This window comes from Ovis aries, chromosome 2, assembly GCF_016772045.2.
Source record: "Ovis aries strain OAR_USU_Benz2616 breed Rambouillet chromosome 2, ARS-UI_Ramb_v3.0, whole genome shotgun sequence".
Classification (NCBI taxonomy): Eukaryota; Metazoa; Chordata; class Mammalia; order Artiodactyla; family Bovidae; genus Ovis; species Ovis aries.
In genome coordinates, this window is record NC_056055.1 from 143,297,447 (window position 1) to 143,324,939 (window position 27,493).

Sequence of the window (27,493 nt, forward strand, 5' to 3'; positions counted from 1 at the left end):
TCTGTGCTCACCATGCTTTGTATTTTAACTACCTTGGATACTTGTTCTGGACTCAGTACTATCTCCCCCAAATTCATACGTTGAAGTCCTAACTCTCAGTACCTTAGAATGGCTATGTTTAGAGTTATGGCCCTTAACGAGGTAACTAAGTTAAAATGAAGGGCTTTCCAGTTAGCTCATTGGTAAAGAATCCACCTGCCAATGTAGGAGATGTGGGTTCAATCCCTGGGTCAGGAAGAACCCCTGGAGAAGGAAATGGCAACCCACTCTAGTATGCTTGTCTGGAGAATCCCATGGATAGAGGAGCCTGGCAGGCTGCAGTCCATGGGGATGCAAGGAGTCAGACGCGACTAAGCAACTGAGCACAAGTTAAAATGAGGCCATTTGGGTAGGTTCTAAACCAATCTAATGTTCTTATAAGAAGGAAACAGGACATGAGTGAGAGACACCACACACACACGCACATACACATACAGAAAATGCCAAGTGAGGACTTAGAAGGTGGCCATCTACAAGCCAAGGGGAGAGGCCTCAGGAAAAACCAAACCTGCCAACACTTTGATCTTGAATTTCCATCATCTAGGACTATGAGAAAACACACTTCTATTGTGTAAGGTACCCAGTTTTTAGGATTTTGTTATGGCAGCCTGAGCAAGCTAGCATAAGAATGGAAGACTCAATTCATGACTCTTAAGTTTTCCTCTCCTAACTCAGCTGCAGGTTTCATCATCCATCTCTTGTAGTGGAATTCTTCATTCACGTGGCCATCTCCTCCAACTTACGTGTGATCTTCTGGGGACTGTGGGCTCTATCTTTTCACCTATATGTTATCAGCACCCAACCTCAAGAGAAAGGAGACCAAAAACGATTATTTTGTATTAAAAATAATGAGTCACTTTTCTCAGATCGCCACAGGTTCTTCTTTTCGCCTGTTTTGTCTGTTTCATTTCTGAGAATATTATAAATGAATATAGAAATTATATGGAAATCTAACTTCACAGGAAAAAATATGAAATATACAAATGACTGCTTAAGGATGCAAAAAGATACTCACCTTTACTGCAAATTAAAACTAGAGTGACATATAACTTTTCATCTCTTGGAATGACAAAGATCAAAAAGTTGGTCAAAAGGAAGATACTGTCTAATCTGATTAAACTATGGGGAGGCAGATTTTCTCACACATTTCTGTGAACCACTGGAGAGGCTAACATGGGAGTTTCTATGAAAATTAAAATGAATATGCCCGTTGACTTAAGAATTCCACTACTAAGAATTTATCCAAAAGAAGAATTCAGTAACAACTGATACTGATAGAAAAAGGAACTGAGTTATTAGAGATAGGATAAAGAGACTTATTTTTCAGTTAATATCTGTTTGTACAATTTAATTCTTTAACATGTATTACATTTAAAAATGTTTAGTGTTAATTAAAAATATGTAAAAGTTGAATACATAAGTTCATTTAATAAGGCTATCTACCTTGTGGTAACATAAACATTAATACTTACTATATCAGAATGTGATACTATAGAAATTGTCTAGTCCTATAATTTGAAAATGAGTAAAAACAGCTAGTTTTTGAGTAATTTTCAGTCTAGGGGAGAAAAAAATTCAGAGTCATTATTAAGTTATCATAGTCTAGAATCATACTTAATTTTGGTACAGGCTTAATACATTGCTATATCTTTTGTCCTGGAAAAGTGTGTGTTTTAAAACTGATTGTTTTCCATGAAGATACAATTTTATTCCTTTATTTTTTTGATAACATGAGACTGTACAGAACTGCTTGATTTACCATGCCTTAATATGCCATTCAAGTTGAAATGATTTACCAAAAAAACCCTTTGTGTTATTGAAATAATGATTTCCTTTTTTGCCTAGACCCTGCGTGCTGCTGGGAAAACCTACATGATCTTCTTTGTTGTGGTGATTTTCCTGGGATCCTTTTATCTAATAAACTTGATCTTGGCTGTTGTTGCCATGGCCTATGAAGAACAGAACCAGGCCAACATTGAAGAAGCGAGGCAGAAAGAGTTGGAATTTCAGCAGATGCTAGATCGACTTAAAAAAGAGCAAGAGGAAGCTGAGGTATTTTTATTTGGTTTAAAATCCTTCCTAGAAGTGAAAAGGCAAAGGGGAACAACAGAACCCCTGTGGTCTCTTTCCGACCTTTCCCAGGGAGATTTTCTTTCCTGGATTCTTTCATATAAACTGAATTTTCATTCTGGTTTGGTCAAAGGAAGCGATTCTGTATTGAGTTAGAGTTGACATCTGCTTCATTCTATCTTCCCCTTTAATCAGCTCACTTCAGCATGGAGAATGTTCTAAGCTCTTTTTCCTAAACCTGTTCCCCATGATTCCTCAGTGTGTATGATATTAAGCAAAGTCCCGAAACATTTATGATGTTATTTCCCCACAGTAACAATTGTACACATGTCCTTAGGGGAAATTATTTTGATATTAGAGTTAACAAATACACTGTGGAGTAGAAAGCAAATGGGCATCAGTTTTGATTAAAGTTGCAAAAATTTTAAGGTAATGTGAGATGTTGAAAAAATCATACTTATGATTGTGGCCACTTTAGGTTAAGTCACAAATTTTTGTGGATTTTTCCTTACTCCTCCCTCCAAAGGGGTATGTCAGTGGAAAAGTTTGAGGAAGTTTGTACTAAGAAAACCAAAATTTCAAATATTTTACAGAAGTTGATGGTTTGACCTAGTAAAATCTCTTCAAGAAATCTAACCTATTGGGAGGAAGGTAATCTGTGATGCAGAGAAGCTTTTAGGTAGAAAGATGTTCAGTGTAATATTTTAATATTAAACATCAGAAAGCATTTAAATTTCTAAAAATTAGAAAATGGCTAAAAGGATTATAATATTTTTGTGTCTTGAAATATTACTCAGGCATAAGATGATATGTTTTAAGAATATTATGACAGGAAAAGGTATTAATATAATAATATATTAAGTCATAGAATACAAAATTGAATGTAAGATATACGTTAAAAATATATGAAGACTGAAAGACGTGTTAATGCCAGTTATTCCTGGGATGTAGCATTGTGAGTAATTCTTGCTTTTTATTCACAGTATCTTTAATTCCAAACTTGGTAAGAGTTGGAAGGTTTTATAATGGTTTTTAATAATAAAACTTTAATTTTTGTAAAAGGGTTAGGACTAGGCTATTGCAGGAATTTCCTAGGTAATCCCTAAAAGTGTCTTTTATTTTCTTGATATATTATTCTGTAATAATTAATTTTATTTTAAAATAATTCTTTCTTCATTTAACTATAGAAGTGCGTGAATCTATTGATAATATTGAATTATATTGTATACCTGAACAACTTCTACAAATGAATTATCTTATCACATGGTTGGTATGAGTTTTATGTCCCAGAATTATCTAAAGTTAAAAGTTTTACATATACTGTTTAAATTTGCTTTATTATAAGTATAGTAATAGTATATAATTGTTTAATTATGAAGCACAATATGGCTTTATTAACAATGCAGGAGAAGTGATAAACATATATTTTATAAGCTCTCTAGTCATGATGCAAAGGAAACATTACTTCCCGTATGAGGGACATGATTATATGCACAGTATAATTAAATTTGTGGTAAAGAGGTGCATTTTGCAGTTCTTGGAACTGGCTCACTGTGTGTGTGTTCTCTTGGTTCAACAGGCAATAGCATTAGCAGCAGCTGAATATACCAGCATTGGGAGAAGCAGAATAATGGGTCTCTCTGAGAGTTCTTCTGAAACATCCAAACTGAGCTCTAAAAGTGCTAAAGAAAGAAGAAACAGGAGAAGGAAAAAGAACCAAAAGAAACTCTCCAGTGGGGAAGAAAAGGGAGATGATGAGAAACTGTCCAAATCGGAATCCGAGGAGAGCATCAGGAGAAAAAGTTTCCACCTTGGTGTTGAAGGTCATAGGCGAGCACGTGAAAAAAGATTGTCTACCCCTAACCAGGTACCACTGACACCATCACATGTGTATTGCCAGAGGTGGGATCATAGAGTTCCAACTGAGGGAAGGGCGCTCAGGAGAAGAGTGAGTGACTTCATTAGTGTGTTTTTAGGTAAAAGCCTATTGATGACTGGGCATTTATGGAAAGAACATAGAGATATATAGTCTTCCATTTAAGTTTGACCGTTTTGAAGGAGCTTACAGTTTTAGAATTGTCATATCTTCTCCAATATAAATATCCAAAACACATGTTCATGAGAACCAGTGTAGAAATGAAGAAATAATTTACAGTATCAGTTACCTTTTCTTATTTTTATTTAGTCTTCATTTTTGCAGTGCCTCATTGTTAAAACAAACCTTAGATTAATTTTTTTCTTTTTCACCAATGTAGGTACACCAGACTGCTGTAGATATCACCAGATTACAGTAGGTAGTCACCACATGACTGCAAGTAGTCACCACTTTAGGGATCACCAGAATATCAGTCACCCAAACCTTACTGCCTCTACCTCAAAAGGTACCAGTCTCTAATATCTAGTCCCATAGTCTCTTATTTCTCCTTGCGTGAAATTTCTCTTTCCTTTTTTTTTTTTTTCCCACCTACACCTCTGTATTTCAGATCTTCCTGCTTACAAACCTCCAGGAGCAAGGAACTATTATTCCTATTCTTTACACTTCCCTGGTTTCCTCTGCACAGTCCCTTCAAATAATTTTTCTAAAACAAAGTAGTTTTTCTGCTCAATTTAAAACATAAAAAGCAGACAGAAACTATGTTGAATAGCCACTGACTACAGAACAAGCCCCACATCTTGTCAACGCTGTGGCTTTGATCTCAGTCCCACTCTTGTCAGCCTCCACGTAGCCTATCCACCACAACTGTGACTCGCCCCTCCATGCCCTATGTTTTCATGCCTTTTGACTTGGTGCACGTGGTTTCCTCTTCTTCCTTGTTTTCCTCCTGGCATAGAGCCACCCATTCTTTGCCCCTTAGCTCAGGTGCCACCCATCCACAGAGTCCTCTGTTCTCTCTACTCCTCCCAATCTGCTCTTCAGATACCCACTTAGAATTACTCTCGTTTTCATCTATGTCATTAAAATTTCTAGCTTCTGCTGCTTACGTCTGTAGGACCCTACCAGATACACACAAAAGTAAAAGAATCCCTTCCTTCAAAGACTTCATAATCTAGTTGGGGAGATATAACTTGAATGTAATATCGGTTTAAAAAAAAAAAGGCAAAACAAAATTATGACTAGAGCAGTTCAAACTAGTTTTAAGGTAGAGACCTTATTATATGCTTTTTCCATTATTCTCAATGCCTATCACCTTGTCCTTAACATAGTAAGCACTAATGTTTATTGAATTAGATACATCCAAGGAATATGCAGTTTGATTTATACACATAGTTTATCTTGGACACAAGTCATGCAAATGTGACTTGTTTTCACCTCTTTGGTACTGGGCAGCTTCTTTTTCATGTTCTAATATTATTATGGGGGCTTCCCTGGTGGTTCAGCGGTAAAGAATCCACCTGCCAATGCAGGAGACACAGGTTCAGTCTCTGGGTGGGGAAGATCCCTTGGAGAAGGAAATGACAACCCACTCCACTGTTCTTGCCTGGGAAATCCCACAGACAGAGGAGCCTGACGGGCTATAGTCCATGGTTTCACAAAAGAGTCAAGCATGACTGAGTGACTAAACAACAACAACAACAAATATTTTTAAGACTTTGTAAATCCATTGGTATTAGAAAGTCTTTCTTAACAGACCTTAACTGAGCCCTCAGCATGCAGGGTAGAGTTGCAAGCAATGGAATGCAGAGATGCGTTCAGTGTGGTCTTGGCCTCAATAAGCTTTCAGTACTTAAGGAATGTAGGGGTTGATATATGAACAGCTCCGGTAATAGCTATTAGTATCAAATTCTTTTTTAAGTGATAATTTATTTATAGCAACATGAATGGTACAGAATGAGTGGAGAGATAACTTGAGGCCAGAAGTATAGAGAGTGATACAGTAGCGGATAACACACTTGGTCCTGAAAAGATGAACTTTTCCAGTCTCCTCATTCCTTATTTGAAAGAATTTGTCGTTTTGCTGAATTTCTTTGTTTTTAAATATGTTTCCTTTAACCCAGTACAGAGCCCTCTGCCCTCAGGTCAGCGGTCTTCATAGGAGTTCTAGGAAATGCATGTCTGCTTCAGCAGATACACATGCCTTTTATTTTTCCCGCAGTCACCACTCAGCATCCGAGGCTCCCTGTTTTCTGCAAGGCGGAGCAGCAGAACAAGTCTTTTCAGCTTCAAAGGTCGAGGAAGAGATATTGGATCTGAGACTGAATTTGCCGATGACGAGCACAGCATCTTTGGCGACAACGAGAGCAGAAGGGGCTCCCTGTTTGTGCCCCACAGACCTCGGGAGCGGCGCAGCAGTAACATCAGCCAAGCCAGTAGGTCTCCCCCAGTGCTGCCAGTGAATGGGAAGATGCACAGCGCTGTCGACTGCAACGGCGTGGTCTCCTTGGTGGATGGACCTTCCGCCCTCATGCTACCCAATGGACAGCTCCTGCCAGAGGTGATAATAGATAAGGCAACTTCTGATGACAGCGTAAGGACGTTTTAAATAGCTCAGGCATGGTTCGGCCCTTGTTCTTGCATCCATCACTCTCTCTGCTGGAGGGGCCTTCTCTCTGGTCCTCTGAATGGCTCTGCATCTTGCAATACTTTCTATGCTAGAAACACACCTTTATCTGATTAATGTAATCCTTATACTATTGTTGTAGGTATCCATTTCCAACATATTTAAAATCCCATTTTTGAAAAATGGTACTTATCTACTGATATTATACTTGATTATGAATCATCCCCTTAGAAAATAATTGATATATCAGCATAAAATGCATTGATAATGCTAACATTATTAGTTGATAATAAGGTTACATGTCTGTAAGGAGATTTGGGTTATATGCCACCTACTGCTATTTTTTCAAGTCACTACTCTATATATACCTTGCTCCAAGGGATCTTATTTGAGTTCTTAATAATTAATAATAGTAATACTAATAGCAGACACATTAGTATTTATAGCAGCCCTAGGAGGTGATATATTACTATCCCTTTTATACACCTGGGGAAACTAAGTCATGGGGAAATGAAACAATTTGTGCAAAGTCACTCAGCCAATAAATGGTAGTCCTGAGATTAAAAAAGAGGCCTTCTGTTTCTGAGCTTGTGCTTTTAACCACCACACTTCTCTCTAGGATGTGGTAAACTTCTAAGGAATAGTTTAGAATAACTGATTTTCCCCCACACATAAATGAAACACACTGTTATCATTAAAAGAAATACCAAAACTCTGCCATCTGAAATCTGTGAATAAAAACATAATATCCAAAATGCATATGTAAATGCAAACATATACATATAAGACAAAAATAAAACACCTTTCCAAAACAACAGTTTCAAGAGTTTGAGAGTCATTGAGTGGTATGAGAAAAGGGTGTGATGAAGCCTGAAAGTGAGATCTTTCTGGTTTTGGAGTTTCTTGGTTATCTGTTAAGCTCACTCACCATGTTACATTGTGTTGCTTGATATCGGAAAGGCTTTGACTAACCTAACAAGCTCTGAACTCGTGCCACCTATTCATAAATCATATTTGCAGACAATGAAGTATTTTAAGTGAGAATGAAGTTCCATCGAAGCCATGGCCACACATGTATTTTCGTTTGAATGCATGCATGTGCTTTTGGGTCATATGTGACCTCTGTGCTTGCATGATATAGCTTCAGCCCTCTGTCAAGGTGTTTTTCTTATCAAACAAGCATGTTAAATTTCCATGGAATCATATCTTTGTTGTGTTTTGCTTTTCAATGATGTGTATTACCTATAAAAGATTATATAATGTATATCAGAGTTAGAGGTTATTTCCTATTTTTAAATGAAATGTTTCACTTAATACTTAGTTTTACCACAGTAAAGTCATTATCACTCTAAATTCTAAGACTAAAACTACAGAACTGGAGTAATTAGTGGATACTTTATAATTCAATAGAAATAAATGCAAAACATAATAGCGTGAAATAATGTACAGTTTAGATGAAAAAATTGCATGAGAAATAGTATAACCTTGACACCTGAGACATGTCTACATGGAAAAAATGCTTTAATCAACACAGCCATTTGTTTGACTTGGGGGAAAAAGTAATCTCTGCTTCCAGAGTGTCAGTAAATTAGAGAGTATATCAGCTAAAACATGGTTATAGAGAGATCTCTGTAAGAAGCCACCTGCAAATATATGTGTGTGTATCCTCGCACATATATGGACATGCATACATATATATACATACATGTATTTATGCCTGTTTGTCTACATTTTAATATACAAGCATAGATAACTGTATCTAAATAATTATACTTTACAACTCTAAATCTGTATATCTATATATATGTTTGTAGAATGGTATGTGTGTGTGTATACACATATATATACATACCACATATCGCGACCCCATGAACTGTAGCCTACAAGGCTCCTCCATCCATGGGATTTTCCAGGCAAGAATACTGGAGTGGGGTGCCATTGCCTTCTCCATATAGTTGTATGGTTGTCTATATGCATATATGTGTATGTGTGTGTGTATTGTTGGCCTGCACTGAACTGACACAGTGTTTTAACTTTGAATTAGGTGGCAAGATTTAGAAATAAGACATCTTTACATAAATATGGGTATACCTGGTAAGATTGAGCTCATATTCCTGCATGGCAGCAATCCTTTGGAGCCTCTTTCAGATGGAGCTTACATTCTCCATTTTGATACAGTGTCCCATCAGTCTTAATCATCGTTTTCCTACTGAGTCATTCATCTTGATAGACTCAGAGCAGCTCATGAGATCTGCTTTGGCATGAGAAACAGTCATGACCCTTGCCCTGTTATTGCTATACCCAAACAAAGAATAATTATAGAAGTTTATCAGAGAACATTGAAGTTCTTCCTTTACACACACACACACACACACACACACACACACACACACACACACACACACCATTGCAACGCTTATTTAGCTGTTTTCATGTTAGGACTCTTACATAGTAGAGCTATCTGAATAAATTGGAGACCCAGGAAGATAGATAATGATAGTGATTATAACAATGAGAGCAGCTCATTTTAGTTTTTATTTCCTTAGTGTTAAGCCATTTAATCCTCATAATGAGATTGTGAGGCAAGTACTATGATTATTTCCATTTCACCAATGATGAAATGGAGACAGGTTAAGTAACTCTCCTATGATACGCAGACAGTAAATGGCAGAGCCATGACTCAAATAAACAGTCTAGACTCTAATTACTCACTACAGTTTTGTGGGCAAGATTTTATTTTCTACCTACGATTTATTGAAATTCCATTCTTAAAACTGTAATTAATCATCTTTTTTTTTTCAGGGTACAACCAATCAAATATACAAGAAAAGACGTCACAGTTCTTACCTCCTTTCTGAGGATATGTTGAATGACCCCAATCTCAGACAAAGGGCAATGAGTAGGGCAAGCATATTAACAAACACTGTAGAAGGTATGGAATAACATTCTCTTAACCATACAGAGTTTTAAACAAAATTCAGGTTAAGTCCTGGTCAGCCTTAAATAGATATAGCAAGTACTTAGGAAGAATTCAAAGAATATAAAATGGTTATAAGCAATGGTAAGACTAACCAATAGGTACTAATGGAATTGTCTTTAGTGCTTAAAAAGTGGATAAAGTTCTTTGTGATTAAAGACAGGCTTTGGGTGATAATGACCTTTCAAAGATAAATAGCTTTATGGTACTAAATGAAGACAGTGAGGGTGGCCCAGGGCTATGTGACTCTCTTACTGTATATACACTTAGAAATCTTACCTAGTCTCTCGAAATTATGATCAAGAAAACAATACCAACTTCTAGATCCTGTAAGTTTCTGCTTCTGAGTACATTCTATAAAATTGTAAAATGGTAATATGTGACACCACATGTCAAGATAGTGAGGCAAAAGCGCTAGAGAAAGCAGTTTAGAGACTATGATGTGAACAGCAGTGATCAGCCAAAGGGTGCCAATCTCAACAATGTATTGGCGCCCACCCTCTCTCTCCACAACATGCCTCTGGTTCCACCTTGTCCATGGGCTACCACCTCATCCCCCAACACACCCATGATGGGCCCAGCCAAAGTTTTCACCCACCTCCTAAATTTATGATGAGAGCTAAATGGGCTAATGGTGTGTGCTACCTATTGCATGAATAGCTCTATAAATTATTTCTAGTCTCTTGGTCCTGGGATTGTTTTCACCTGTGAGCCGGCAAAAGCTTTTCCTGGAGAGAATAGAAATGTATTATTATTGTAATGGGATTCAGGTCATAAGGGAATATATATATCGGGGTGTGTGTGTGTATGTATGTATATATATTGGTTTATATACATTCATCTTAAATATATATATTATCTGAATTAAGAAAAACATCAATTTTTTTAACATATGTTAAGTGCTTGTTTCTCTCGGAGATATCCATAAATGCTCTCATTCATTAATTTCACTGCCTTCTTCTTATGACTGATCTAATAATGAATTCATGATATAAGATTTTTATGTTATATGCTATGCTTTCATAGAAAGGATATTGTTAAACTTATAAAGTATAAAGCAGAAGACTTGTTTCAGTGTTAAAGTGTACTGCTGATGTGTATCTGGTTAGCAATAAAATATATGATATGCTAATGCTTAACTTGGTGTTCTCTGTGGTTTTTTCTTCCAGAACTTGAGGAGTCCAGACAGAAATGTCCACCTTGGTGGTACAGATTTGCACACACATTCTTGATCTGGAATTGCTCTCCGTATTGGATAAAATTCAAAAAATTTATCTATTTTATTGTAATGGATCCTTTTGTAGATCTTGCTATTACCATTTGCATAGTTTTAAACACATTGTTCATGGCTATGGAACATCACCCAATGACTGAGGAATTCAAAAATGTGCTCGTTGTGGGAAATTTGGTAAGTCTGTTAATGTGTATTATGTACCCAGAACGTCTCTCTTTGGTTGTCATGATTATCATTCCTTTTTTTTTTTTTAAGTCAGATAGATATTTAGCTATGTTGTTATGCATGCTCAGAATTCACAGTGTGAATCATTGTACAGAGACAAGTTTCTGGTGATAAACACTATGTTAAAGTAATTCTGCTGGCATATTGAGGTCTATGAATTATCTCCATAATGGATCACCATCTTGGGAGTAAATGTATGTTTGTTTTCTGACAGGCATCTCTGTTAGCAGCAGCACTTTGAAAACTTGATAGTTTCTTACCCGTTTTATAATTATATTGCAGCTTACTTGTGAGTACATACCCTACAAATTTTCAGAAAAACTATGGATACTTTGTTTTGACATATAGGTAAAGGATTCAGGCCTTTGAAGTCCCAAAGTCCTTAATTTGAGTCCTGCTCTTGCCTCCTATTGGTTATATGATCTTGGGAAAAAATTTTAATATCTATAATCTTTCATTTTCTAATTTATGTAATAATAATGTTTTCTTTATAAAATAATATTTTTATTTTAATATAACAATAATGTCTTGTTTATATTAAGTATATAAATAACATTAATGCTTATTTATTAACATTTATTGAGAGGAATGAAGACTTTCTACTCATTAGCCAGGCATATAGTAAGTACGTAAACCTGTTTTTATCAGTCATCACCATCATCATCGTAATCATCATTCTTTCTTTTTAAAAAAATTTTTGTTGGAGTATAGTTGATTTACAATATTGTGTTAGTTTCTGCTTTACAGCAAAGTGAATCAGTTATACACATAACTTATATCTACCGTTTGCTAGATTCTTCTCCCATGTGGGTTGTAATAGAGTATTAGGCGGAGCTCCTTGTGCTACACAGTAGCTCCTTATTAATTATCTGTTTTTTATAATCATCATGCTTTCAATGAATCAGCAGAAACAAGCCTTAAGAACAAGAATATTTAGAAGTCAAAATGATTAAACTGGACACAGAAGAAATAACGGCAGCCTAGAAGGGATCTGTAAGCTTCGGGAAGATATGGGATTCTGTTAGGAAAGTCGATGCTAGAGTGATCTCTTAAATGGGCAGTGGTGATCACACTCAGCTAATGCCTTATGGCAAACAGAAAGTGCTAAGTTTCCAGCAATCTGCATAACCAGGCGGAAGTTCTGTTTCATAGCTGAAAGGTCCCAATGTGTGACTCTTTATCAATCATGAATAACTCTGGATGTCTTTGCAAAAAGTCTGTAGAAGATAATTTTGCTTTTGCCATGGTCCCAAATCAATTGCTATGTGAAGTCAAAGAGTGTTTCTGAGTTGGTCTTCTCTCCAAAATTTCTTACACATATTCCAAGGCAGGATGTTTAAACTCATGTGCCCTGAGTTAGCATTCTTCTTTCTATTCCTAATTGCAAAAGGGCAGGACCATCTAGTTTCTTATGGTTGGTAGAGGTCAGATCATGAAAACCAGTACCTTCTCACTGAGCTGTCTGTATCGCTGTGAATCCAAAAATGATTCATCATGCTTCTTGTCTATAACTATAGTCCCAAGTCTGGGTGCTCCCTGCTAGTCTTCTTGATGATGTATTATTTTACAAATGACTCACAGTTACAGAGCTGACCATTTCCCTTTGAACCTTTTTTGCTCAGTTTCTTTGAATCAAATTGTACCCAAGTGATTTATAAGACTTTTGCTGTTGCCTTTTTAATTGAGTCCTTTTGATGCCATGTCATAAATTAATGATGTTTTGTGATGTTCTTTTGTGTCAAAGCTTTGGAAATCTTTGGGGCTTCACTGGTAGCTCAGAGGATAAAGAATTTGCCTGCAATGCAGGAGCCCTGAGTTCAACCCCTGGGTTGGGAAGATCCCCTGGAAAAGGGAATGGCTACCCACCCCAGTATTCTTGCCTGGAGAATTCCATGGACAGAAGAGCCTGGCAGGCTACAGTCCATCAGGTCATAAAGAATCAGACATGACTAAGCGATTAACATTTTCACTTTGGAAATCTTACTTTAGTTGCCACTGTATTGATTAAATACTTTTTCCTCTTCTACTGATACATCTTTGGAGTGAGTCAACTTATTCCTTATTACTCTAAGAGAGCAGTCGGACCAAAAAAAAGACTGGCTCAAAATTTTAGTATCAATATGTTTCCTTTTTACTATCTTCCAGAATAAATTGTTGACATAAGTTATTTAATTAAGTGTTTTACGAAGAGTGCCTGTCTTAATTTTCAAAGGTTTTATGTATCAGAGATTTTAGTGTGCTCTTCCAAAATGCTCTCTAAAGGTGATGAAAACTGATAGAGTCAGAGCTTCTTAACTCTTCAATGCTTATAGCTATAGGAATAGTGATAGTTGGTTTATAGGATTAAATTAAATAATAATATATGTTTGTAAAGTATCTTTATAAAGCGCATTGTCTGAAACACAGTAAATGCTACACAAATAGTCATTATCATCATTAAGTTGCTTTCGTACCTTTTAATAATACTACAAATATATTTTATTTCTCATGTAGGTCTTTACTGGCATCTTTGCAGCTGAAATGGTTTTAAAACTAATTGCCATGGATCCATATGAGTATTTCCAAATAGGATGGAATATTTTTGATAGTCTTATCGTGACCTTAAGCTTAGTGGAACTTTTTCTATCGGATGTGGAAGGATTGTCAGTTCTACGATCATTCAGACTGGTAAATATAGACCAACCTTGCCTTTATATTCTATGTATAAAGGGGTGTTTCTTTGGTTTTACATTACTTTTTTTTTTTTAACTTTTGGAGATGTGATTCAAAATATAAGATTAGATCTCAGTAGCTAGTAAAATGAAGTTCCTTCAGTAGCAAATGCACTTAAAGAGCTCAACAATATTTGATTGTTTTAATTTTGGGATCTTGAAGATGTATTCAGTTGTATATGCTAGCATAATGATAGGGCAGTAATTTATATCACAATAAGAAGCTTATAGTTTGTAGAATTTCAGCCATTATAGTATGTTCTTAATTTTGTGGATTTCATAAAGCTTATCCCCTAAAAATTGTTGTCTGATGTCAAAAATATTAAAAAAATAATGACTTTTTATTCCTTTTCCCTCTAATATATTGAACTTTCTTTTATGTCAGCATGAAAAAAAATTGTGAAAGTATCAGAAAATAGAATTAAAGATAAATGATCAATTCTAAAGGATATAATATCTGAAACTGTGATAAGAGATTTCTATAACTATCCTGAACTAAAATTACAGTTCCTTCAAAATATGTGTAGTAATTATATAGTGGCAAATATAACAAAATAATAGGAATATTGACAGTAGATTAAAAATTAATAATAAAAATAATTGATTTTAACTAGATAATGGTAATATTTTAGAATGAAATTTTGGAACAAAGTTCAAGACTGGAAACATTGAGAACTTTTTCATAAAAACTGATAATGAGTTTTGTGTTTACTCTTAGCTCCGAGTTTTCAAGTTGGCAAAATCTTGGCCAACACTGAACATGCTGATCAAGATCATTGGCAATTCAGTGGGGGCTCTGGGAAACCTCACCCTGGTGTTGGCCATCATCGTCTTCATTTTTGCCGTGGTCGGCATGCAGCTCTTTGGGAAGAGCTACAAAGAATGTGTCTGCAAGATCAATGAAGACTGCAAACTCCCTCGCTGGCACATGAACGACTTCTTCCACTCCTTCCTGATTGTGTTCCGGGTGCTGTGTGGAGAGTGGATAGAGACCATGTGGGACTGCATGGAGGTCGCCGGGCAAGCCATGTGCCTTATTGTTTACATGATGGTCATGGTCATTGGAAACCTGGTGGTACGTAATCACCTGCTCATACATTTAAAACTCTGCATAGAAAATTACTATATGATGATATGATCATTTATTTATAATTATAGGATTAATTAGGTCTAAAGCCATTCATTAGAATATTGACTATTTTAATCCAGTGAAGAACAGAAAAGATAATGAATTATTGTCTTAATTTCTCTGCCAGATAATGCTTATTTATAGCTTTCACAATATTTATTTTAATGGAAAGTTTTCATTTTTCTACTTTTTCATTTTGATAGTAATGTCATATGAGTTAATCCATGGTTTTCACATCTTTTAAATGTTGATTCAAACATGAAGCTATGCTAGTAAACAGAATATGATTAAATTAATAATAACAAAATGAATTTATAATGGGAACAAGGCAAATGGAAGGCCTAGTCCTGCTGTGTTATAGTCATATATAAGTCTAGCGTCTATAATAAGTATCAGCAAACTATATGGTCCAAGGGCCAAATCCTGCACACTGCCTGTTTTTGTATGATTCCTGCAAAGCTAAAATGTTTTCTACATTTTAAAATAGTTTAAAAATATAAAGAAAAATATTTTTTGGCACAGGGAAATTAAATGAAATTCAAATTATAGTTTCTATAAGCAAAATTTATTGAAAACAGATATGCTTATTCATTTTCATGTTGTCTGTGGCTGTGTTACTCTACATAGACAGAGATCCTCTGTCCTGCAAAGCCTAAATAATTTACCACCTGGCCCTTTTACAGAAAAAGTTTGCCCACCACTACTCTATAGCACCTCTTTTACAAGTGATCTGCTTCTCCATTACTGTTTTCTTAGCTTGTATGCCTTCTGCTTCTTTCTATCTTATACCTACCTGTTGGTGGGAATTTTCAAGCTTAGAGGCAGGAGAAAATTGGGATAAAATGCTTTTCAGTGACTCACTTCAGTTTTCAAAGCCATCATGTTCGTTTGATGTAGTTGGTCAGCCATTCGTCAGACTGCTCATCAAATATGGTTGTATATGGTAACAGCTATATGGTTAGTACCTTCACTTACCATTGACTTGAAAACAAGTTGCTAGATTTTTTTTAATTCTTGTAGCCCTCAAGCCAACTTGATAGTTGCTAAGAGAGTAGACATAAATGTTCTCACTACAAAAACATAATGGTAATTATGAGACATGATGGAGATGTTCCTTGACACTATGATGGTAATCATTTTTTCCATCTGTATGCTCATCAAACTATGTCGTACACTTTAAACTTATACAATGTAATTAATATGATAATTATATCTCAATAAAGCTGGAAAAGCTAAATCTAAGTACAAATGTGAAGGGGAAAAAAATCTATTTCAACATTTGCAATGATTAAGGAAACTAAAGGGAGAATGAGCCCTTGGTTTGTCATCACCATTCCTGTTAGAACACACACACATCAGCAAACATATATTTATAGTGAAATATAGTTTTTTATTGACAATGAAGACCAACAGGAAAATAGTCTCAAATTTTCTTAATGATTCATCAAATTGATTTCTGTGATTTCCTCTTTCCCCTTCATCTCAGATTCTTCTCTTAAGCCTGATACATTAACACAGACATTGTTTTCACTTGTGCTTTTCTACTTACATTTCTGAGAAATTGTTCTAGGTGTGACCAAAATTAGTGGTGAGTTCTTTTTCCTCAGTCTGGTATAATTTTGATTGTTTAAATGTGAAGTAGATGTTTCTGGCCATGAAGAGACTTACATGAAAGGGTTTTTCAATTATCATTTTTTATATAAAATATTTTTAATATAATTTACATATTTTGAGCCCTCTATGAGAATTTTTTTAAAATAATATTCAGTTTTCTTGTACCCTTACCTCTAGGAGGGAAACAGGAATGGTTTTGCACACAAAATTTTTCTTCAAGGACAGGAGTTTTCCTGACCTGTTTTCCAGAAAAACCAAAATGATTGACAGTAAAGCCACCCAATCATAATGCCATTATCTCATTGAATTGGGTTCAATGGGCAGATCTTTTTCTTTGCTTTAAAAGTCTCATTAAGTTGCAAGTTGGCACAATTCTTGGACAGAATATTTTATTACAGGAACTCTGAAAGCATTATATGTTCCACTTATTGCAATAAGTGAAGTTTATCTTCTGGGAAAAGTAAACGCAGATCTTGGCTTAAGTTACCTTCAGCACAACAGACACTAGTCACAATTTTCTTGTTCTACTTGTTTCTCACAGGTAACAAATACTAAGTAAAGGCAAATGTTAAGAGGGCATTTTAGACGCATAAAAGGGAATTTGGACACAAGTTTTCTGCTCTAGAAATGAGTGTAGGAATGATATCACGGTAATGGTGAGGGAGCCTTCTCTTTGTTCCTCATGCTGGCCCTTTAAGGGTCAGGCTGACCTCTGCTCCAGCATTCACAAAAGCTCACACACTGGGAGGCTGATGAGAACTCTAGCTTCTCCTCTGCTGCCCCATCCCGTGTTCTTATCTATGGATGAGGAAGTACGGAGCTCTTCATTGCTGATTTGGATTTTGGCCTATATTTCAGAAAACTGTACTTATGTTCTTTTTTATTTCCCATCTCCCTGTTTCTCCAACCCTATTCTCCTCCTGACATAGGTCCTCAACCTATTTCTTGCTTTATTACTGAGCTCATTTAGTTCAGACAATCTTACAGCAATTGAAGAAGACACTGATGCAAACAACCTGCAGATTGCAGTGGCCAGAATTAAGACGGGAATAAATTATGTGAAACAAACCTTACGTGAGTTTGTTCTAAAAGCATTTTCCAAAAAGCCAAAGATTTCCAAAGAGATAAGACAAACAGAAGATCTAAATTGTAAAAAGGAAAACTACATCTCTAACCGCACGCTTGCTGAAATGAGCAAGGATCACAATTTCCACAAAGAAAAAGATAAAACCAGTGGTTTGGGAAACAACATGGACAAATACTTAATGGAAGAAAGTGATGGTCAATCATTTATTCATAATCCCAGCCTCACAGTGACAGTGCCCATTGCACCTGGGGAATCTGATTTGGAAATTATGAACACTGAGGAACTTAGCAGTGATTCAGATAGCGAATACAGCAAAGGGGTAAGATTGTTTTTTTACATAGATTGTTTAATGTTATTAATTATTATGAGTTAAAATTTCAGAATTTTGCTGTCATGAATTCTTTTCTAATATGCATACTAATAGGTACTTTGTGTGTATGTGAATTTGTACAATAACTTCCTGAAGGTTCACATGGTAAGGTTTTACCTACTGGTTCTTAATAACTGATATAATCTTATTTAGCTAGATTTGAAAGTATGGGAGTATTTAAGTCTTCCTTTCCTTTATTCCATTTGTCATCAACTGTGAAGTCATATGCAGTCTCCGTTAATAGCGTCTGTTGAATCCACAGCTCTTCTCCATCATCTTTGCCTTTGCCCTCTGCTTGCCTAAGCATTTCCACATGGTGTCCCCACTGATATCTCTGCCTTCATTTTCCATCTGCTCTAATCCATTTGTTTGATTAATTTTACTCAGGTCCAGTCCTAATGACATCACTCCTTTGAAGTATCCTTGATCCCCAAGGTAGATCTGAGTTGTACATTGCAGGTAAAAGCCTTCATATCATGGCCTCAACCAGCTGACTGGCTGTGTCACCTAGTCCTCACCCTGGGGCCCCTACATCTGAACCAAGCCAGTTTTCTTCCGGGCCACTTACGCTCACAACCTGCGTGATTTTGCTTGGGGTCTCCTTCTTCAGTCAAAATCCTGAGTACGCCCTTTAAGACACAGCCCTCAGTTTCCTTGTATGTAAAATATTAGCCCTTACCAAGAGCTAGGTGACAGTAAAATGAACTGCACATGTAACATGCTTAGAACAGTATTCACAGTGCTCAGAAGTTGTGCTTATTATTTAGCATTATATTTTATATTCTTAAAAAATTATTATATGCATCAAATGGTACTGTAAACTCATTGAGAACAGGAAACTTCATTACAACTTTTTTGTATCCTCCTTCCCCACCTCCAGGGGCATATATTCAAGGTATTATTGAGCTGCATTTTTATTAATATGGAATATAATAATCATAAGTGTGTTTTATGACAGGATTTTTATGGCATCTCTCTAAAGTTCTAAGATACCATTTTATAATATTTTTCCTCTCTTTAGGTCACATGTGAAAATATTTGACACATATTTCCCAAGCATCTTCTATCTGCTTGACCCTATATTATTAAGACCTGATTTCCCAGGTGGCACAGTGGGAAAGTAAAGAATCCACCTGCCAATACAGGAGACCCAAGAGATGTGGGTTCAGTCCCTGCATTGGGAAGAACCGCTGGAGTAGGAAATGGCAACCCACTCCAGTATTCTTGCCTGGAGTATTCCATGGACAGAGGGGCCTGGCAGGCTACAGTCCTTGGGGTCACAAAGAGTCGGACATGACTGAGAGGAGCACACACACACACACATATTGAGACCTATCCTTCTTAAATTTATAGTGGATTTTGGAAAAAGATACACAGCTCTGTGTGTATGTGTGCACATGTGCATTGGCCATGTAACCAATACTAGGTACATAGTAAATGCTCGATACTTATTCATTGAATAAATACATGATTAAAAAATTATGAATATATATTTTAAGTAGCCAAAGAAATTACCTCCAAGATCACAAAGTAAGAAATAAAATATTTTATTTTTTATTTTAAAAATCTTTACATGGAAGAGGTTAATAGCTCCAAAAAATTCAGAAGGTGTAGTTGTTTTGGTTTGAAAGTAGAAAATTAGATTCCTCATACCCTGTTCAGAAGCAGTAATCTGGGTCTAGACTCATCTGAAAAGAAAAACTAATTCAATTACCCATTTTTTTGCCTACAAAGATTAGAGTTGTAAAACCCTAACTGCCTAGCAGACTTTCTGAATAAGCTTGAGATTCTGGGTGTTAAAGCACTTTGGTATCTTGGGCTTCCCAGTGGCTCAGCTGGTAAAGAATCTGCCTGCAATGTGGGACCTGGGTTCAATCCCTGGGTTGGGAAGATCCCCTGGAGAAGGGAAAGGCTACCCACTCCAGTATTCTGGCCTAGAGAATTCCATGGACTATACAGTCCTTGGAATTGCAAAGAGTCAGACACGACTGAGCAACTTTCACATTTGAGAGGAATAATTTCTTACCTGGTCCTTTTTTTCTTTGCTGAAAGCCTGTGGTTATCCTTACATGGATCTCCTTAAGTCGCTGGCAAATATCATATTCTTAGTATGTTGAATTATAACATTTTAAAGGGAATCTAATAGACCTGTCCCGTATAGCACCTCATTTTCTAATTCAGAAAGCCAGTAAGAGAAAGCAACTTTATCTACAATTATGAAGCTCATTCAAGGCAGAGCAAAATCAAGTCCCAGTGTTTATGTGCCTAAGTCTGCCTTTATTCTCCTGTCTTTGTCCCTTTCAGGGCTAAAACTCACATTCTTAATGGGGTTCATACCCAATTTGTCTCCCCTGGGATACTGAGCCATGCTTCTGAAGAATTTACATATCCTGTGGTATCCAGAGGAGGTTTGTGATGACATAGTATCCAACTGTCTTCTATAATTAATGATTTCATTTATAAGTTATTTGGTACTTAAATAGACTATTTTAGATGTTCATAAAGTTACTCTGACACCTGTCCCATAAACCTTTCCTAAACCTAAAAAGCATGAAATTTAGTGCACTTAAACTGTGTTATCCAAAGGCCATTTAATGGTAACTTAATATTCTTAATTATCATTGAGTTTTGTATGACACTGTAGTCATAACTACTTGAGAAAAAATATATTTTTCTATTTCATAGAAATGGAAATATGTGGCATAATATTCAGGAACTTGAGGCTACCTTGTAGGTCATAATTAAAACTACATAAACTAGTTTCTTTAAGTCATTTACACAGTATTTGAGTTGGTAAGCCCTAAACAAATGTTAGGTATCGTGTTTATTATTGTATTCATCGCCATCATTAGCCTCTAAAAATTCAAATTTTAAATTATGGGCTTTGAAATTTTGTCCTTCTTCATAAGACATTTTCCATGACATATCTCAAAAGTGTGTCACCCTGAGTGTATTCAAACCTGCTTGACTATATACTGGACTTGAGAAGTAATGAAATTTCAAGATCTATAAGAAATTCGTTATATAGTATTAAGCAGTTGCCAACTGTTAACAACCTGCATCTAGAGTCTTCCTCTCCAGTGCCTTCTGATTTAAATGTTTCTAGTTATGACTTGGTTTTATTTTTCAATTTGGAACACTAAAAGATATTCACATTTCCTTATTTACCTGAAGTGTTTCTACATCATTTCAGGCTAAGCTCTCTGCTCTAATTCCCCTAATCTTCAGCTCTCATTGAGTTCTCAGTTTTTTAACTGCTTATTCTCTCCTTTGTATCTTTCCTATATTTTCATCTTTGAGATAATTCTTGATGCACTTTTCCCAAAAAGGCAAATCATGATTATCCAATAGAAAATATTGCCCAACTGAATATACGTCAGTTATTTAAGTCTTAAGCATTACCTGGAGTATGGTGAAGAAGGCAACCTCTGGAGAGAGAATTCTTGCCTTAGATCCTAGCCTTAATATCTACTGTCTCCATGATTTGAGCAATTTACAAAAACCTCTGGTTATTTTTTTCTAGCTTACTTATACGCAAAATAGAATAATAATAAATATTACATTATTTGGGTAAACAAACAAGTGCTTGCTGAAAAATTAGTGCCCAATTAACAATTACCATGGGTATGAAATTGAGTAGTCACGTACGCACTCTAAGTAGCAGTTTGCTACAGGTTAAATTTTTATGTGTAAAGACAAATGTAGGAGCTTGTTACAAATGCCCGTTCTGGGCTGTATCCTGCAAATTCTCTCTGCCTAAGTCTGGATGCACTCTCAGAATCCTTGCCAGCAGTGTTCCCAGTGACCACTCTGATGGATTGGTGGGCATAAATGAACCTAAATTCATCTCTGGCTTGTCTTGATCCAGGTTTCTGAAAATTCGTTTTCTATATTCAAGGGCTGGGAATATAGTCTACATTAGTCTGTTTAAGAATCTGCATTTTGAACAGGGAAAATAAAACTCTGACCTTTCCTACTTTCCCCTTCCCCATCCAGAAAACAAATCCACCCTCTCTGTTATGACCTCGCATCCTTTTTTTTTTTTTTTTTTTTTTTTCCTGCCCTCTTCTAGCATCAGCTCTCAGGCAAGTTTTCCTCTTCTGATAGACAGTTAGATATATACACTCCAGAATGAAGGCAAAATATTTTGTCATCAAATACTTTACTAGGAAGTGACCAGAGATGAGTTCAAGTAAGGTGTTGAGTAAAATATCTTGATTTTTGAGGCAATAATTGGCATTAGAACACCAGCATTTCTCTGAGGATGAATCTGTCTCAGAATCAAGAAAGACATGCTGTCATCTCTAGGGACCCATGAGAATAAGGCTCCTGTCACTGCTTCTTGGAATACACGCTGAACTGATGGCCACTCTCAGAATCAATCTCCTCCTGGGGTGCAGTGCAGCCCTCCAAGCCCTTGGCAAACATTAACACACTGCAGATTTTCACCATTAGCATTGAAGTGCTTCATTATTATGAGCCTCAAATGAAGCATGAAATGCATCCATTCATTCAATAAATATTTATTGAGATCTACTATGCTCCAGGCATTGTGCTAATAGTTGCTTAGAGAAAAAAAAATTTTTTTTCACCAGGTGCAATAATTCAATGTGATTGGCATCTGGCTTAATTAAGTTCTTAAGATACATAGTTCTTTTTTTCTGTTTTTAAATCGTGCCATCTCAAAATTGAAAGTTGTAAAAACTAAATTAGTAAGTTTTTTTTTAATGGAGAGCTCTTTCTTAGAGGGTTAAAGAGACATCCTTTTGTTTTCAGTTATTACAGATTACTTCCTTTTTTGCTTTAAAGATGAAAGAAAAATAGCCAGTTTATAAACTTGTGATGTTAACTATAGACTTGTGATGTTAATTTTGAATGTGTATGTAAATTTCAGGGGAAAACATTAAATTTATCCATTTCTCCAAATATTTTAAAACATAATAGGCTTATGTGGTTTCCGGAATAAATTCTGACAGCTTTCAGAGACGCTGGTAGCTCTGAATCTAAGACCCTAAATCTTCTTTAATGCTCTTTTGACAAATGTATTATCAATGCTTGCTTAAAGTGAATTTGTTCATCTTGTGTACTCAGCAGAGAGGAAAACATCCTCACAGAAAGATCTCCCCATTCATTCTTCTTCTTCTGCTGCTGCTGCTGCTGCTAAGTCGCTTCAGTCGCGTCCCACTCTGTGCGACCCCATAGACGGCAGCGCCAAATGCAAATACTTAGCTTTACTCAGTGGTTCTTCAGTGTTTTGAAACATTGTCTCCAAGTTGTGAAGGAGCTAGCTGAGGTCCTTAGAGAAAGAAAAACAATGAAACTTTCAAATTTTACATAATCAAACTTCTCGCCTTCAAGGGAGTGTCATTTAAAACACTGCAAAAACAGTTATGCAGAATTTATGTTCTTAAAGGAAGTGAAGGCCACCTAAAGCCCTCATTCACTTTGATTATTGTGGGAGAAAAAATTGCAAAGGAATCCATGAGTATATATTCTGTTAACTGTGGCTACTCATTTTTTCAGCTTCCATTTCCTAAGCACCTGCTTGTTGCCGTATGCCTGCTGGATTCTAGAAAGATGTCAGCAGTGTACTCATTTCCTCAGGAGATGTGGTTCAGAGTCTTCTTGGTCTATGGTGTTGTTGTAAGTGGTAAAGAGTAAAGCTAGGTTCCTGCCTTTGAGTTAAAAAAACACACATAAATCAGAAATTATAAATACACATAAAAATAATTAAAAGAGGCTGAGGCAGGATAAGGATAGGGTGACTAACCTTGAAAATAAATTGGAATACTTCACAATGGGGATGCCAGTTGAAGTATTTTTGATGATAAAAAGAATTCATCGGGTGAGAGAAAGAGTAGGGAGAGAGGGGGAGGAAGGGAGGGAAACAGAGACAAAGAAGAACAGAGAAACACCTTTCTGGTAGATGTAAAGGGCCCAGCCTGTGTGGAAGCATCCAGATACAGAAAACACCCATTAAATACATGAGAAGATGGCCGCATAGGAAGCAGTGGGTAACAGAGGTCGATTGGAGCCAATCCAATACTGAGTGACTTGACTCACCGTGATTTGGAGATTGAAGTTGGTTTCTGTTATTTAATGGAAAGAGGAAACTTTGTCTTGTTTTGTTATTCTTTGTTGTTAGTAGACTTCTACTTTTAAAGGAAGTTTGTTTGGGAGTGTAATAAAGGTGAGGAAGCAGAGAGGATGGAAAGTTGTTGCAACCATCCTAAGGACACTTGATGAAGGCTCAAGGTCAGGGAGTGATGGTGACATGTGGGATAAGTCAAAGACACTTGCAAGCTAAAGCATAAGGGCTCAGGGTCTGGATATGTGAATTGTGAGCTGTTTCAAAGGGGATAGTCATTTTCTGTGGCTGCCATAACAGCGTATCACAGACCTGGGGCTTTGTACAGTAAGAACTGTATTCTCTGATAGTTCTAGAGGCTGTAAGTCTGAAACTGATGTGTCAGCAGGGCCATGCTCTCTCAGTGGGCTCTGAAAAGGATTCTCCCTTGCTTTTTCCTAGCTTCCGGTGGTGGTCTTTCATCCTTAGCCTTCATGACTAGCAGCCGCATCACTCTTTATCTCTGCTTCTTTTGTCACATGGGATTCTTCCTGTCTTTTCTTTTTATAAGGACACTAATTATATTGGATTAGGGCCCACCCCAGTGACCTCATCTTAACTTGGCTACATCTGCAGAGACCCTATTTCCACATAAGTTCACATTCAAAGGTAACAGGCATTAGGACTTCAACATATATTTTGGGAGATACAAAGTAATTCATAATAAAGAGTTTTGGCTTAGATGACTGGATGGATATTGATGCTATTAAAAATATGCAGGGGGGAAATATTAAGGGGGTAGGGGAGAGACAGTTTAATTTGGGGACATCTTAATTGTACCCTACTCACAGGATAGCTAAGTGATAGTGAACAGTAGATATTTGGAGGTTTTAAGAAGATAATTCAGAGTTGTAGACAGCTTGGAAATTTGTATGTTAATTTTAGATCAGATTCCCTGGAAAACCAACTGTGAGTAGTGTTTTCAGGTTAAACACCTAACACCTGTATGAAATGATGGAAGCAAGTTGATTGGGCAGAGGGAGGAGTTGACATGCTCTGCAGTTGTAGCAGAGGGTTCAGCTGGTTCTATAGACATTGCTGGTATGTGTGAGCCTTTGGAGTAATCCCAAATCAAAGCAAGGGCTCAGGACCTGTGTGGCCTGAACCCATCAGTCATTGGATGCAGGTTCTCCCTCCACTCTTCCAGGGAAGGGAGTATGACCTTGAGTAAGGCAGCGCCCTTCTGTATTTCAATTCCTAGAGAGGGACTCAGCTATGAGTCTTCAGCTGCCAATACTCCTAGGAGGTGGAGGAATGAGTAGCTTGTTTGAAAGGCAGATCTAGGCAGTGCACCACAGTATCCACTACAATACAGGGACCACAGGAGGAAGAGGACAGGTGACTAACTAAGCACTTGAGAAGTGGACATGAAAGCAAGAAACAAAGAGACCAAGGAGAGAATGTACACATTAGCCACTTTCATATACGCTATATAACTTTCCTCCTTACAGCAACCTGGGAAAGAGGGTGATATTAATCTATATTTACAGATAACTAAAATGCTAAAGGATTAAGAAATAGTGCAGGTTAGTTGCTGATGTTTCTGGGCGTCATTTTAAATTTGAACTCCAGGCTTTAACCACCTCTAATACATATCATGGAAAGGCAAAAGCATGAGTAGGAATATATTCTCTGTTATATCCCTGTAATGCTGCAATTCACAGTCAGATGTTCTGTTATAATGGTATTGTGCATTTGCTGATTCATGTTCAGTTTCTAATCCTCCTTAGTGCTAATTTATTAGCTTACAATCTGCCTTCAAAATATAACACAAAGCAGAACAAAGCATATTCCATGAGAGAAGGAGAAGCCAGTCCAATGAGGATGTGTTGAGTAACGGATTAATTAGGTTGAAGGCACATGAAAGGAAGTGGCACCTAAGCTAGATATTAAAGAATGGAGATCATATTTTTGCGTGAATGTGGTAGGGATGGAAACCCCAGACAGAGGAATAAACAGTCGTACTGTTCATCTGATTCACTTATTCACTTATCCATCCACCCATTCATCTATTCAGTATTCGATTTCTGCAAGCCATCATGTTTTGAGAAACTTTGTGTGCTTACTTGTTATTAAATTGCTTCCTTTTATTGATTTGATACAAATTTTAAACATTTGCAATCATCGAGGTTGAATATTTTATGTTTTTTACTATATGGTGGTTTATGTTGAATATTTTATATGTTTCTACTATATGGTGGTTTTATTACACTGTTGTCAGGCCTGTCTCTCCTAAGATTTTTGTAAAGTTTTTTTTCCACTAAGAGGCAGTTGCAGGCAGTTTAGATTTCTTCTCATTATTCCATTTTAGAAAATATATTAATTTTTCCAGAAATGCATTTGATTTGGCAATATTCAATTATACTTCTGGAGGGAAGCTGACATTTGATCTTATTTTTTATGCATAGATTCTTACAAAGACCCCTATAGAATTTCACTTAGATCATTTTTCTGCAGATTGGTTCTAAGCTGTTTAAAATTTTTTCCTCTTTATTGAATTTGTTCATGTGTCTAAAAACAGTGAAATTTTGGTCTGATGTTTAAATCAATGTTTCTTAATTGTTATAGTTTGATAAATTTGAAAACATTCCTTTCATGTAATATCATTTGAAATGTCAAAATTAAATCATCAATGTTAATTTTAGAGTATGCTTCAAAACCACATACTGTCACTCTCTCCCCACTTGAGGATCACTTCCTTTAAAATGTCTGTTATGAAGAGCAAACAGAATGCAAAAGGTTGCCTTCAGAAATTACAGTATTTAATTCATCTCGTAAACAACAGAATGATATAACTGTTTAGTTCATTGTTTACAGTCTATGTTGAATGATCCATAATTTTATTACTGTGTTGCAAATATATTTCTTTGTGTTTAGCATATAGCATGCATTGTCAAATATAACTAATTTCTACTTACAGGTATGTGACTTTAAACATTTAAATCAGTTGATTAAGCTGTTCCATCATGCTCCACTTCCATACCTCAGTACCTAACTTTCTTACTTCTCACAGGGGTAAAAACAAACTGGATCCATCAAGGATGCAGCTCTGTGCTTTTAACCAGGCAGAGACATATGTGACCACTTTTACACAGGTTACCTAAAAAAAAATTCATACATATGTATATGATATTTTTTTTCAGTGTCATGCATGCTGTTCAGCTACAAAATCTCTCTGCCTGACCCATTGCAAGAAAGTAGAAACATATACAATTGTGCCATAGATAAACTGGCATCACAGCATGTCATGGGCAGTTTTATCTATTTTTGTTATTCTCTCGATGACTCACTTGATATCTCTCTCATGTCCTTAGGTGATTTCAAGTGCATGAGCTATAGATTTTTATTGGATAGATTATACAAATAAGGTAGAGCATGTAACAGAAACCACCGAAGCAGCATTTAATTTAA

The 27,493-nt window shown here is 36.3% G+C and overlaps 1 protein-coding gene across 1 annotated transcript in view; it reads left to right on the plus strand.

Moving 5' to 3' along the window:
- SCN9A (sodium voltage-gated channel alpha subunit 9) overlaps positions 1 to 27,493 on the plus strand; it is a 166,489-nt gene that overhangs the window by 92,323 nt on the left and 46,673 nt on the right. The window contains exons 10-17 of the mRNA XM_027964893.3: positions 1,885 to 2,091; positions 3,689 to 3,976; positions 6,204 to 6,575; positions 9,411 to 9,540; positions 10,755 to 10,993; positions 13,538 to 13,711; positions 14,474 to 14,830; positions 17,428 to 17,904. Coding sequence (XP_027820694.2) covers positions 1,885 to 2,091; positions 3,689 to 3,976; positions 6,204 to 6,575; positions 9,411 to 9,540; positions 10,755 to 10,993; positions 13,538 to 13,711; positions 14,474 to 14,830; positions 17,428 to 17,904 — 2,244 coding nt within the window. The remainder of the gene's footprint in view (positions 1 to 1,884; positions 2,092 to 3,688; positions 3,977 to 6,203; positions 6,576 to 9,410; positions 9,541 to 10,754; positions 10,994 to 13,537; positions 13,712 to 14,473; positions 14,831 to 17,427; positions 17,905 to 27,493) is intronic.